This window comes from Melospiza melodia, chromosome 20 (genome assembly GCF_035770615.1).
Source record: "Melospiza melodia melodia isolate bMelMel2 chromosome 20, bMelMel2.pri, whole genome shotgun sequence".
In the NCBI taxonomy this organism is placed as follows: Eukaryota; Metazoa; Chordata; class Aves; order Passeriformes; family Passerellidae; genus Melospiza; species Melospiza melodia.
In genome coordinates this window covers 3,102,391-3,117,103 of record NC_086213.1, presented here as the reverse complement: position 1 = coordinate 3,117,103, position 14,713 = coordinate 3,102,391, and the positions used below count along the sequence as shown (strand labels likewise).

Genomic DNA, 14,713 nt, shown 5'->3' with positions numbered 1-14,713 from the left:
CTCCACAGGGATCACACTGGCTGTGTCAGACACCTGCTGGCCCCACAGGACACAGAGACCTTGCCAACCTCAGCCATGTGGCTCCAGGAGAATTCACAGCTTCACAGAGTGACCAGGTTGGAAGAGACCTTTGAGATCATCGAGTCCAACCCCAACACCTCAACCAAACCCTGGCACCCAGTGCCACATCCAGGCTTTGTTAAACACACAGGGATGGTGACTCTGCCACCTCCCCAGCCAGGCCTTTCCAGAACTTTATCACTCTTTCTGTGAAAAAAATTTTCCTAATATCCAACCTATACCTCTCCTGATACAGCTTGAGGCTGCGTCCTCTGGTTCTGTTAATTCCTAGAGAAAGAGACCAGCCCCACCTGAGCACAGCCACCTTTCAGGAGCTGTGGAGAGTGATAAGGTCACCTCTGAATCTCCTTTTCTCCAGGCTGAGCACCCCCAGCTCCCTCAGTGGTTCCTCACAGGGTTTGTGTTCCCAGCCCCTCTCCAGCCTCGTTGCCTCTGGACACGCTCAAGCATCTCAGCGTCCTTCCCAAACTGAAGGACCCAGAGCTGGGCACAGAAGGGACATCCTGTGCTCTCCCAGTGTCCTGCCCAGTGCTCCCAGAGGCCCAGCAGGAGCAGCAGCAGGAGGTACCTCCAGGATGTTGTAGCGGGAGTTGTCGCAGTAGTCGCGGACGCCGATCTCCGTGCCCATGTACCAGCCGCTGAAGGGGCAGGCCGAGAACTCCAAACCCCCGATCTCCAGGAGCATGTTGGAAACGGCTGGCAGCCCGTACCACTTCAGGCCCAGGTCCTTAAACCACTCAAACCTGCCAGGGAAAAGGTCAGGATTAGGCAACCAGCCAGGAATTCCCTTCCCAATCCATGCAGGGGTATGGGGCAGGTCACTTTGCCATCAGGGTGAAGGACTTGTGTCACAGACATCTTTTCATGAAAAACCCTTTCCTTAGGATTTTTCCTCCTGAGAAGCTGAGAGGCCTCAGGAACAAAATGTAAACAATGATTATCTGCTGCTGTGGAATGCAACAGGTGCATCTGTGATTGGTCTCATGTGGTTGTTTCTAATTAATGGCCAATCCCAGCCCAGCTGGCTTAGACAGAGAGTCTGAGCCACAAACCTTTGTTATCATTGTTTCCTTCCTGTTCTTATCTTAGCTAGCCTTCTGATAAAACCTTTTCCTCTATTCTTTTAGTATAGTTTTAATGTAATGTGTATCATAAAATAATAAATCAAGCTTTCTGAAACATAGTCAGATCCTCGTCTCTTCCCTCAACCTGAGATCCCTGTGAACACTGTCACAGTCTTGAGAAGAACATTTCCATCAGTACCTCCCTTTAGGGCTGTTCATAGGGACAAGGTGATTATGGAGGGGTGTAAGCCCTGGGAGGCTTCAAGGAAAAGGAAATTTTCCAAGGAAATCAATCTGGACATGAGGGAAAGCACTGAGACCTGGACACAATCTCCCTGCCAACTTCACTGGAGGGAAGATCTGGGAGAGGGCCTTCAGTGAAGGCCCCAGGCCATGGCAAGGGTGGAACCAGGGGAGCTGATGATACCCTGGAGCAGTTTTGGGGCTGCCCCTGACTCACTTGGGGTGCCGGATGGGCACTTCCAGCACAAGCTCTGGTGGGATTTCGAAGAGCTCGGGGTCATTGCCGTTGGCTTGGAGGAGCAGGGGCAGGATATCGAAGCGCCCGTACGGAGCCTTCCAGCCTTGCTGGATGCAGATCTGTGGGGAAAATAAAGGCAGGGTTGGTGTCTTAGCAGGTCACTGCTCTTCAGACACTGTGGGCAGGGAATTGTGTGGTCCTGGGAACAGCTTCTGGCAGGATTTGTGTCGTTGTGGTTGAGCAAAGGGAGCTACAACAGAGGGTGGACTGTCCCAGCCCACCCATGGCCAAGTCAGGGGAATTTGGGCTGCAACTGAGCCTGGAATCGATCCCCAGTAGGATCGTGGCTTGTGCCTGTAGTGGTGAAGGAGAAAATAGGTGAGAAAAGCAGAAAAGTGACAAAACCCAGCCTTTACTCCTGGGAAAAAAACCTGAGGGTGGCACAAACCCAGCCTCCTCTGGTGGGGCTGCACTGGACAATCCCCATCCTCCTCCCTCTGGGGGTGCTCAGAATTCCCATGTGTTCCCAGCAGGCATGGGAAGGGTGGGTTTAATGTGGGAAATGGATTTGTAGAGAATTCTCAAAGCCTGACAGAAGGCCCACACAGTGTGCATCTGTATGCAAACCTGGAGATAAGAAATGCTGACTTAGAAGCACCATGGAATAGGACAGACATTGTTGGGAGAGAAATGGAGCTATAAACAAGTTTCAAAGGATGGGCTCACAAATAAGACTGGATAGTTTAGAGAAATAGAACTATGAAAGATGCATTGTGGTGGGACCCATGAGGGGCAGTTTTAGATGATTGGCTTTAAGGCATTTACAGCACGGTGTGGCAAAAAGCTGATAAGCCAAGAAATGCTTATAGTGTATTGTAATTAGGAAATAATTAGCTTCTGATTGTGATGGTGTGAATTATAACATCTGTATTGCCTCACCCTCTTCATGAGTGAAAATGGAATGAAAGTTTTTTAAACACCTGTCATTTGCCACATCTCTCATTTATGGCGACAAGGTGATTGTGGAGTGGTGTAAGCCCTGGGCTTCAAGGAAAAGGAAACTTTCCAAGAAAATCCATCTGGAAACATGGGAAAGCCCTGAGACATGGACACAACCTCCCTGCCACCTCTGCCAGCTTCACTGGAGGGAAGACCTGGGAGAGGGTTTTGGGTGAAGCCCTGCCCTAGGGTGATGTTATGATGCTTGTATCCCCATTTGTGTGTTCTGTTTATGCTGGATATCATGTTCTGCACCTTCAAGACTGGCTCTGAAGAGCGAATGTTTTGTTTTGGTTTTGCTATCAGCCACTCCCCCATGGCTGGCGGGACACACAGACAGGGCAGTGCATGGTGCTGCTTTTGCTTTTTGCTTTGCTCTTGCTCCTGCTCATTAGTTAGTTTAGCTAAGCAGCCCAAATTTTCCCTGGGCTGTTTCTCCTTTCCCTTTTTTGGAACCACTTGAACCTGCTCTGGACTGGGCCCTGGGAACACTGAGAGTTTGCACATTGTGGCTGCAGCAGCTGCCCCAGCACTGGAGGGACTGATAACAGAGCAACTACTCTCAAGAGAGACTTTCTGAATTTGTCATCTTTTTCAGAGCGGGGACAGAGTGGTGTCACCTGGTATTGTTCCTTTTGTGTGCTGGGGGTGCTGTGCCTGTTAAATAAACAGGTTCTGTGTGCTGGGGGTGCTGTGCCTGTTAAATAAACAGGTTCTTTCCACTTCTTTCCGAAGAATTCTTCCCAAAATGGTAAGGGGAGAGGGGCTGTGTAGGTTTGCTTTCTGGAGGGGCCCCCTTTGGAGGTTTTCTCCCAAATTTGCCCTAAAGCAGGATAAGTGGAGAAGGCTCAGGAAGGGCAGAGTCAGACAGGCTGGTATAATAAAACCTCGATCTTGGCCTTATTATTGAGTGGCACAGGATAGTCTGGGAGCCCAGTTCCTCAGAGAGACAGAGTGCCCGAAAGCCCAGTTAGCTTTGGGTGGCCATTTCCACAGGCTACCCTTTAGCAAGCTTGGTGATTGTCAGCTCTGTAGTGATTGCAAGCTCTCTTAGGATATCAGTTCTTTGCTTGCTAGGTAGGGAGCCCTTGGCTGAGGCTGCAGCAGATGAGAGAGAGGAGGAGAGATCCTGGCGGTTCCACAGCGATGGTTTCTTGGGGAGTCTGTGAAGGGTCCAGCGACAGCTCTTCTTCTGTCAAATGGGCTAAAACAGCCCCTTTTTATAGGGTGTAGGGGGATCCAAACTTGTCCAATAGTAAGGGTTAGGTATAGTGGCCTATAAGGTTACAGAGATGAGCTATGGGGCAGGGGGTCAGGGACAGGAGCTTATTCTGCTGTCTCATCATGACTCAGCAGCTCCTACGGTTACGCCTCAATCCTCCATGGAGCTTTCCCAAGCTCCAGGGGGCTTGCTACAGGCTGGTACCTCGGTGAGCTCCACATTGGCGGGGTCGCCCAGCACGGAGCCGTCGGGCTGTTTGTAGCCGGCGTAGCGGATCAGCTGCGCGTTCCAGATGCGGAAGTCGTGCTTGCTGTCCGTGCGCTGCGGGAAGATGGTGATGGCAGACCTGGGGGAAAAAGGCAGCGCTGGTGAATGCCAGGAGCTGCAGGAGGGGTGAAATGATGGAGGAAAAGCTCTGCCACCACCTCTGGGTGTGCCCTGAGTGAGTCCCTGAGAGTTGGTGGCTCTGGTGGATCTGGAATTTGGGGTGTTCCCTGTCGCAGACGTCTTTTTGTGAAAATACTTCGCTTGGGATTTTTTTCTTCCTAAGAAGCTGAGAGGCTTCAGGAACAAAATGTAAACAATGGTTATCTGCTGCTGTGGAATGCAACAGGTCCATCTGTGACTGGTCTTGTGTGGTTTTTTTAATTAATGGCCAATCACAGCAGAGTTGACTCGGACAGAGAGTCGGAGGCAGCTGCCTTTGTTATCATTCTTTTTCTTTCTATTCTTAGCTTAGCTAGCCTTCTGAGATGAAGCTTCTCCTTCTATGCTTTTTAGTATAGTTTTAATGTAATGTATATCATAAAATAATAAATCAAGCCTTCTGAACATGGAGTCAACCTTCTCTTCTCTTCCCTCACATGAAAACCCCTGTGAACACGGTCACAATTCTCCCGGCTGCTCACAGGGGGTTTCAGATCTGGAGAGCACTCTGAGCTCTGTGCTGGATAGGAAAGGGGAAATAACAGGAAAAACTTCCCCCTGAGGTTCCACAGGCAGCAAGAAGAGAGACACTTGGACCAGCAGGACTCCTTCACCCCAGATCAGATCCCTCAAACCCTTCCCAACTGCTCCTGGCTGTGCAGTGCCCAGACCCAGCTCCAGCTGGGTCTCCACTCATCCAGACGCCCTCGGATTCAAAGCCTGGTGACTCCCTGGTGGCTCACCTGAGGTTCCCCTTGTTGGTGGCGTACTTGATGTGGTTGCAGATGTAATTGAACATCCCATGGGCCGTGGTGCAGTCCCGGGCATCGAACACCTGGAACAGGGAAGCAGTTGTGGGGATGTTCCAGCTCCTAAGGCAGAGCCAGGCAGAGGAAACACAGCACATGGAGAACTCCAGGCACCACTGTGGCTTCTCAGGGATCTAAAGCTCCGTAATTATGTGTTCCCTGCCTTTGGAACACGTGGATGTCTAATCCAGCTGCCCCTTTTGCTTTGGAGAGGTGACTCATCTGCTGCTCAGGCAAAAAACCTCCTCATTCCCATGCTCCCAACCTGCTGCTGTTCCTGCCTCATCCCCCAACAATTACAGAGTCTGCTCTGCTTCTCTTGTAATCATCACTCAAAGCTGGAGCAGGACAGGTGCCAGCCAGGGCTGAGGGACAGGGAATCACGGAATCATGGAATGGTTTGGATTGGGACTTTTAAAGAGCATCTCATTCCACTCCCTGCCCATGGCAGGGACACCTTCTACTACCCCAGGGTGCTCCAATCCCCATCCAGCCTGGCCTTGGACACTGCCAGGGATCCAGGGGCATCCATGAAAGCATAGGGAAATCAGGAAGGGGGATTAACAGGAGTGACTGTGCCCATTCCCTGTGTGAAGCAGCCACAGGAGCTGCTCAGCAGCACTGGATTTGTTCCAGGTTACAAGAGGAGAGGACAGCTCTGTACCAGGGGATTCCCTAGGGATCACTGATTTCCAATCCTGTTCTGTGATTCCCTTGCCAAAAGGGCACTGAGCCAAACCCTCCCCTGCTGGATCTCAGTACTGAGGACAAATGTGTCCTGCTGCCTCTCTCCAGGTGGAGCAACAGGTTTGGAAGCAGCAGGAAAGATGTTGGAGCAGGATCTGATATTGGAAAACATCCCCTGGAGCACCAGCTTCCTTTTCAGACACAGCCACCTCATCTCCCATCCCACAGATGCTTTTCTAGCTCCTGCCAGCATCCCACAGCTGATGAGAGGAGCTGTGTGTGCTGAACACCTGCCCTTGGACCTGTGCTGTGCTTCCCAGGTGCTGGAGAGCAGGAATTTCCCTCTCCAGAACCCCAGCACACCCTTTGGCAGGAATCTCCTGGGTGTTTGTGGTGGGATTGGTGCTCACCTGCAGCTTGGACCACTGGATCCTGCCCACGCAGCGCGCCGCGTTCCTCCAGGCGTGCTTGGCTCCGTAGATCAGCTCCGTGTCCCGCAGCTGGTACGTGTCAGTGGCCTCAATCTCCTTGGTCACCTCCTCCAGCCTCTCCATGTGGGCCTTGGAGCCGGATCTGGGAAGGTTGGGAGCAGAGGAGGTGGAGGGTCAGGCGGAGGGCAGGGAATGCTGCTGCTCTCCACTTGGAACACCTTGTTCCTACACATCCACAGGGATTGTGGGGATGGCTATCCCAGATTTGGGATAACAGGGGGACAAGGACCAGGGGGAGAGGACAGTGGCTTGTGCAGAGACGCAACAAACACCAGGAATGAAACTCTACCCAAGAAGGAGCTGCTGAAGGAGCACCAGAGCCTCCCTCTGCTGTGACTTGCATGGGTGGGAGATCACATCATGGAATCATGGAATGGCCTGGGCTGGAAGGGACCTTAAAACTCATCCCATTCCATCCCCTGCCATGAACAGGGACATCTTCCACTGTCCCAGGCTGTTCCAATCCCTGTCCAGCCTGGCCTTGGGCACTGCCGGGGATCCAGGGGCAGCCACAGCTGCTCTGGGCACCCTGTGCCAGGGCCTGCCCACCCTGCCAGGGAACAATTCCTCATTCCCAATATCCCATCCATCCCTGCCCTCTGGCACTGGGAGCCATTCCCTGTGTCCTGTCCCTCCATCCCTTGCCTCAAGTCTCTCCCCATGTTTCTTTTTGCCTCCTTCAGGCACTGGAAGGCAACAAGGATGTTACCCCAAAGCTTCTCTTTTCCAGACTGAACAACCCCAACTCTCTCAGCCTTTCCTCCCAACAGAGCTGCTCCATCTCTCTGATCATCCTGGTGCCTCCTCTGGACTGGCTCCAGCAGCTCCAGCTCCTTCCTGTGCTGGCTCCAGGGTGGAGGCAGCTCTGGATGGCACGTGTCACATCTCGGCACCAGCAGCAGCCTTGGGCTGAGGCAGCATGTGGTGTTACATTTTAGTTAAATGCTATGCTCTGTCCCAACTCTTGAAAATGTACGAAAATGTATGGTTTATTCCAAGCCTGTGATCCTCCCCTGAAGTATCATGGATCAGTAATCCCATTGAACAAGGCTTATTCCACACCCACTTTGAATCTCCCTGTTAGGCTGTGGGATGCAGACCAGAGCTCTCTCTTGGCCCTTCTTTGCTTGGCTTTCCCTCTCTCCCCCTCCCTCCTGCTTCCCCCCTTCCCCCTCAGAAACCATGCTGCTCCCAGGGGTGGGACCCCCATAAACCCTCATCCAATGAGCACACTCAGAATCCATGTGGTGTCTCCTTGCTTACCTGCTGCTACCAGTGAATGTACAGCTTAGGGGGTCCCCCGGAGACCCCCAAACAAATCACAACAAACAAATGAACAGCAACAAATGGCGCCCAACGTGGGGCATGAACCCAGGACCCTGGGGGCCCCCCAAGGATCCCCAAACAAATCACAACAAACAAATGAACAGCAACAAATGGTGCCCAACGCGGGGCATGAACCCACGACCCTGGGATTGAGTCCTATGTTCTACCACGGAGCTAGCCAGGCAGCAGCAGCAGCACCCACCTCTTTATGGAGGAGTAGTACTGGTCAATGAAGTCCTTGGCCAGGAGCAGCACCTCCTCCTTGCTCCTGGTGTCCTCTGCCTTGCGGATGTGGGGGCTGGGGGTCATCACGGAGCCCATGCAGATCTGCTCGGTGCACGCCGTGGACTGAAGGGACAGGAGGGAACAGGGATGTCCTGGAGCCACCAGGGCACTGCTGGCCCGGGCTGGGGCAATCAGTGAGCACCCACACAGAGGGTGGGGGTGGCTGACAAACAGGGACATTCCCAGCTGGTTGGGGACACTGAGTGGTGACAGCCAGGCCATGTGCAGTCACCTCTTGTCCCTCTTGATCAGACAGTGGAGAGATGGGGTTCACACCCCAACTTGGCATGAAGTCAAATGCTTTTCCTTATTTAGCCCAGATGGATTTCCCTCTCTCTGCTTATTGCACCAGATTTGAAATTCAAACCCTACTGGAGTGTCTCAGGCTGAAACATTTAGCTGGGGCTGTGTGTTCTGCTCCCATCTGTCAGAGGTGGGGCAGTTCTCTGCTGTCCATGGGGCAGTTTTTTCTTTATCTCTCCCACAGCCAACCCTCCCTCCAGGAGATCTCTGCTGTCCATGGCCACTGAGTGTCCCTGCAGGGCTGATCCAATCCCAGCATCCCATGGGGAGATGCTCCGCCCAGGGGAGGAGCCAAGCATTCCTGCCTGGATCCAATCTGAGCCTGGCACAGCACAGCAGCCTTTGCCCCCTGCACTGCCAGAGGAGCAGCTTTCTGCTGCCCTGCATTGCCAGAGGGAGCCCAGGCCCATCTGCAGCAGCTCTGGAGCTGCAGAGGAAAACTCCCCCCTTGTGCAGGATCCCTGCTGCAGCAGAGCCACAGCTGGCACTGCAGGAGGGCTGAGCCCCCATGGGATGGGGCTGGGACACCTCCTGACACACAGGGGGCAGGGCATGGTCTGACTCTGGCAGTGTTGTTTTGTATCACTGCATTTTCTTATTTTTAGTTTTACTCTTTCCTAGTAAAGAACTGTTATTCCTACTCCCCTATCTTTACCCGAGAGCCACTAATTCCAAAACTATAATAATTCAGAGGGAGGGGGAAAATGCATTTTCCATTTCAAGGGAGGTTCCTGCCTTCCTTAGCAGACACCTGTCTGTTCAAGCCAAGACATGAATTCCTCCACTTCTGCATTCCTGGGTAAATCCACCTTGGAAATGGTGCCATCCACTCATCGATGCTCTGGGAATTTGGGGCAACTCTACTCACCATGGCAGTTTTGAGGTGCAGGGTGTCATGGAGCACGGATCCTGTCTCCCAGTTCTTGATTTTCACAAAGCGGGGGCATTTGGAAGGGCTCCCGTTGGCATTCTTGGTTGGAGACTGGCGCCCGGATGGCGGCGGCTGAAAAAGGGGGAACACCCAGCACAAGGTCAGAACTCATCAGCAAAATGCAGGAAAAGGTCCCTGTTGGAACCCAGGAAATCCCTCTGGCTGCCCTGGATGGCTCGAGCCCCTGCCAGGGGACTCAGAGACCTTGGCACAGAGCCCAAGACCCCTGTGCCTTTGATTTTAACCCACGGAAAAAATTACCAACTTTATATGAAGATTACAAGCCACAAAACTTTAAGTAGAATGATGGTTAGATTGTTGCAAGATAGAAAAGCAGAATTTTGGGTTTTTAGAATGGGGGTTCAGAAGCCAAGATGGAGGGATTTGGGTGTGCCTTGTCCTTCTTCTTTCTTCTTTTTAGCCTCCATCTTCTGGGTGATGGTGGCACTTTTGGATTGGTTTAGAGTAAAACACACTGTCTAACATAGGTGATAGGTATTGGGAAATTATTGTAAATAATATACACATAGTTTTTAGTATAAAAGATAACACTGCCTCTGAGGCGGTCAGCGTGACTTGGACTGACTTGCTAGACAGATCTCAGCAGGTCAGGGAAAGAATGTTATAGATAACAGAGAATAAACAACATTAAAACTAAAGCTGAAGAATCCTGACTCCTTCTTCTCAGAGCTGGGGAAAAGAGACTTTCTAACACCTCGGGGTCATCTCGACCACAGAAACCCCAAGAGGTCCCAACAACACAGCATTGTGTATGGCTGGATGGCTGTGAGTAAAATCTGGGGGTGACACGGCCAGACAAGGTGGGTTATCCCAATATTTGGCGTTATTTGGGATCCTACAACAGAGCTGCCGACTCACAATGGAATAAAGAGGTTGTATCTGGTTATGGGACAGCCAAATTTGTGGGAAATGAGTTAAAAACAGAGGTGGAAGTGACTTGGAGAATGTTGTGTTCGAGTTCCCCAGAGGAAGACTCTCCTCCAAAATCTGTGGGGTGTTTCTTCTCAAGGAGCATCACCTGCTCAGGTTCTGCAAGCTCAGGTTCCCAAGGAGCATCACCTGTTCAGGTTCTGCAGGTGCCAAATCTGCCTGGAAGAATGAAGAGCTGAGCATCAATCTGAGCAAGCCAAAGGCACAGCTCCTCTGATACCAGTGCTGGAAAGCTTGTAGAAACGAGGATGGATGAATTATCCAAGTGGGGGGGCTGCTGAATCATGAGTAGTTGGATTTCTCCAGCCTCAGCTCCCTGACACTGCCTTGGCATGGGCTCTTCCAGCTCTCCTTGAGTTCTGTGCCAGCGCAGGGAGAGCCTCAGCCAGCACAGAGCTGGTGAGGAGCAGAACTGGTTACAGGTGCTCCTTTTTGCACGTTTTCACAGATAAAACCAATTTTCTGCTGTGGCCCTTACTCACCCCAAGCACTTGCGGCTTCAAGAGCCATCAGTGTGTGCCAGTGGGGACAGGGGAGCCTGCAGTGGCTCTGGGCAGCAGAGCTCTGTCTCCCAAGAGCCAGATCTTACACAGGGATGTAATTCCATCACTGGAACCATGCTGCTGCTGCTGCTGCAGCTCTGCAGGGGACATCTGAGAGTGTCCTGGCCAAAGCTGCTGCTGTTTGGCACCACTTCAAGGCTCTGCACAGCAGCTCCGGGCTGGGACTGGGTCTGTCCCTTCCTACAGCAATCCTGGTGCTGGTGTCCCTTTTGGATTAACCTGGTTTTCTTGAAGCTGATGCTGCCTTCAGCAGTGTCACCTCCTTTCTGGGGGTCCTGGGCTCCTGTCACCCCAGCAGCAGCAGGCAGCACAAATTTAAAGAAGCAAAGAAGCAGCAGAGGGTGGGAGAAGCTGCTGGCTCAGGAGGGAAGGCAGCAGGGATGATAGAGCAGCTGAGGCTCCAGCTCTGACTGGTTCCCACTTCACCAGGGGATTGCTCTGCTGCTCCAAAGCTCTGAGACATCAATCCTGGCTGACTCCAAGGCTGAGCAGACACCTTTGCATTTGCTGGCACTGCTGGCCAGACTTTTTGCTCAGTTCTCATTTTTACAATAAGTCCAGACTTTTTTTCCCCCGGGAAAACAGGAATTTCAAGCAGCCTGAGGCTCGTGGTATAATGCCACACTCTGAAAACATATTCTGGGAGCAAGAGACAGGGGCTGGAGGGGAAGGCAGAGCTTTACAGCCTGAATCCTCAGCAGGACCTTCTTTAGCCCTGCAGTTTCCAAAAGCTGCTCCCTGCACCCCTCAGGCTGTGCTGCTGTGGATCTCTGACATTCCCCATGTCACAAATCCCATGATTTTTCCAAGGAGTGTGTCAAAGTCTGCCCCTTGAAGCCAAATGTCCACAGACCACATCTCAGCCTCCCCTTTGCACACTGCAGAAACTAAATAAGAAAACCTCATGCAGAGCTCAAACCCAGCAGTAAATAAGAACCTCCTCGATGCAGTCCTGCAAAACCACTATTTTTAAACTAATTTTTTTCAATTTTGAGGAGTCCAGCCTGAATCATGGTAGTGGCAGCTCCTGGTCATTTTTTTCCCCCTTCTTGTTTTACTCTTCCAAGAGAATTGAATCATTCTTTAGTCACCAACAGCTTCCTGTGCTCCCTGACCCACCCTGAGGACCAAAGGGGACAATCTGCCACTTTCCCTCTGAGCCTGATTGCTCAGAGCAGCTCCCTGAGATGGGCAAAATGTGCTGAAAACAGCTCAGAAATGCAACCAAAACCAATCCTCACCTGCCAGACAGAAACCGGGAGCACCAGGCAGGGAGTGTTGATTGCACCCAGCACTTTTTAATGGGAGTTTTGATCTCCTGACAAGGTGTGCTGCTAAAATACTTCTTGCTGGAGAAGGTAGGGCCCCAAAACGTGCTGGGAATGCAGATGTAGCAATGTCCCTGTCCTCGGAGCAAGTAGGGGGATGCAGGACTCAAAAATTTGGCCAAATCTGAGCCTTCAGAACTTCAGTTCCTGCCCCTTCCCTACCCTGGGGCCAGGGGGCCGCTGCCACCATGGGAGGGCAAAGGGACAGAATTTCACTGTGGGTTAGGGCTTCTCTGCTCTGACTCAAACTCCCCCAAAGCTTCTCCCCTTCCCCATTTGTCTTTTCCCTGCAGGAGCTGGGCAAGCTGGAATTCTGGAATCACAGAGTCGTTCAGGTTGGGAAAGGTCTCTGAGGTGGTTGATCCCTACCTCTGGGTGAGCACCAAGCTGCCAGCTGGAGCAGAGCACTGAGTGTCGTTCCTTGGACACTTCCAGGGGTTAATGGGACTCCATTAATCTGTTCCAGTGTCCCAGATTGCAAGGTGAGGTGTGTATTCTATTTGTGTATTCTATTTGCCATCTCTATGGCAGTTCTCTTCTGTTCATTGGGCAGTTTTCCTTATCTCTTCCACACTCACTCCTCCCTCGGGAGGGGACATTGCTGATAAGAGGCTATTGAGTGTCACTGCATGGCTGATAAGAACTACAGCATCCCATTGGGAGATGTGAGCCCAGAGGGAGGAGCCAAGCATTGCTACCTGGATATAATCTGGAGATTCTGGAACACCAGCACAGCTTCTCCACTGGATTTCCCAGAGGAACAGCAGCTGCCTCTCCTTCCACTGGATCTTCAGAGGAAGAATCCATCCTTCTCTACAGGATCCCTGCTCCAGCAGAACCACCCCTGACACTGCAGGAGGGCTGAGCCACAATTCCAATGGCACTGCCACCAACACCCTGACCCACAGGGTGTCAGGTTGGGCTCTGACTCTGTCAGTGTTTAGTTTACTGCATTGCTTATTTTATTTTTATTTTCTTCCCTAGTAAAGAACTGTTATTCCTGCTCCCATATTTTTTGCCTGAGAGCTCCTTAATATAAAATTTATAACAATTCAGAGAGAGGGGGTTTCCATTTTCCATTTCAGGGGAGGCTTCTGCCTTCCTTAGCAGACACCTGGCTTTTAAACCAAGACCTCCAGTGCCTGACAACCCTCATTGGGAGAGGCCCACGGAGATGCTGAATCCTGGGACAGCAGCCAGGCTGGAGCAGAGGTGTCAGCTCCGACACCCCCATCCTGGAGCAGCTGTGGAGGAGAGAGAGAGAACCCAGGGGAGCCTGGGAAGGAGCTGTGTGTGAGCTGCTGTGTGTGTGTGTGTGTGTGCTGAAACAGGAGCCAAACACTCCCCGCCGCTGTGCCAGGGAGGCAGCGTGAGATCTTTTCATGTTTTAATGAGGCAGCTGGGATCTGGGTGACTCAGGAGAGGGACAAGCCGAGAGACAACTGCGGCACACGCGCTATGCAAACAGCTCCCACCCGGAGCGTGCCGGCACCCGCGGCTCCCGGGCTGTCTGCTCCTGTTGCAGTGTGGTGGAATAGCCTGTCTCAGTATCCCGCTTCTTCACTCAGGTCTGCAGATAACCCCTCCTTTCCCCTCCCTTGCGCCTGCTAAGTGCTGTCCATCAATCTTGGCATTCCAGCAAGGGCATTGTGTGATTGGCAGAGTTCAAAAGATGCCCTCTACCCCTGGGGGGGACATTGGGCCATCCAGGTGTCCTTTGTCCCCTGAGACTTTCCCGTCCTGTACCTGGTTGGTGGCTCCCTACCCCTTCCCTGCCCCTTTCCCTGGGGTTACAAGTCACAGCAACCACGCAGTTTTCCCTGTTCTGTTGGAGCTGGTGCTGCATTCAGAGGCCTGTGGGCCAGAATAAAGCTCTGCATCCAAACCCTCCAGCAGAACTGACTCCTTTCTTTCACCATTGCCTTAAAGCTTCTCTGCCAGAGGGAAACCTGAGCTCTTGCAAGCCTGCACTTGCCCCAAGCGCCCAGCAGCAGCACCCAGCCAGCCAAAGGTGTCTGGGGGGTGAAACCACCACAGCGGCCGCCCTTGGTCAAGCAGCAAGGGCCAGACCAGCCCAGGCACGTTCCATCTGGCTATATTGGGATTTGATTCCAATATGCTCCCACAGGAGGAGCCCTGGGGGCTCCTTGGGGACACAGTGACAGTGGGCAGCTCTGTCCTGGGCTCTGCAGGTGCTCACCCTGCTCGGCTGAGTCCCAGCGGGGTGAGAGCAGCAGCAGCCGGGCTGTGGATTTATCTCCGTGCTGACATTTCCGTCCAGACTGCATCAGCCCCGCTCGGCTCAGAGCGTGTCCTGCGCCTCTGCTCAGCTGTAAATCACCCCCACAAGCTGCTCTGAGTCGCTTCCCCAGAGAGCCACACGGGCACAGAGCTCCTGGTTGCCCTCGGGCTGCTCCTGAATCAGTCTCTGCAGGCTGGAACAGGACCTGGCACAACCTCAGCATCCTCAGGGTTAGGGCCAGTGGGATCAGGCTGCTGGAAAACCAGCGAAAAATGCGCTGTGGTTTTGTAAAAAATAATAGAGGGATGGGGATCGATGCCCAGCGGGGCTTTCAGCACCTTATTACGAGCCTCAGTGAGCATTCACCACCTGGCCAAGTGAATCCACCCAATCCTGCTTCAAAAAAACCCAAGGAAAGTTCCCACTTGGCTTGACTTTCCCCAGTGTTAATAGTATTTATTGCTGCTTGAAAGAAGTTCAGCTGCCTTGACTGCACACAGCCCTGGGGAATGGCTGGGGGAAAA

At 52.5% G+C, this 14,713-nt stretch overlaps 1 protein-coding gene across 3 annotated transcripts in view; it reads right to left on the bottom strand.

The window, feature by feature from the left end:
* Nucleotides 1-14,713, bottom strand: part of NOS1 (nitric oxide synthase 1) — a 98,071-nt gene that overhangs the window by 28,146 nt on the left and 55,212 nt on the right. For all 3 annotated transcript variants that reach the window (XM_063173379.1, XM_063173378.1, XM_063173380.1), the window contains exons 4-10: nucleotides 9,043-9,177; nucleotides 7,789-7,934; nucleotides 6,180-6,342; nucleotides 5,017-5,108; nucleotides 4,052-4,193; nucleotides 1,606-1,745; nucleotides 650-824 (exon numbers count right to left, since the gene is read on the bottom strand). In XM_063173379.1, coding sequence (XP_063029449.1) covers nucleotides 650-824; nucleotides 1,606-1,745; nucleotides 4,052-4,193; nucleotides 5,017-5,108; nucleotides 6,180-6,342; nucleotides 7,789-7,934; nucleotides 9,043-9,177 — 993 coding nt within the window. The remainder of the gene's footprint in view (nucleotides 1-649; nucleotides 825-1,605; nucleotides 1,746-4,051; nucleotides 4,194-5,016; nucleotides 5,109-6,179; nucleotides 6,343-7,788; nucleotides 7,935-9,042; nucleotides 9,178-14,713) is intronic.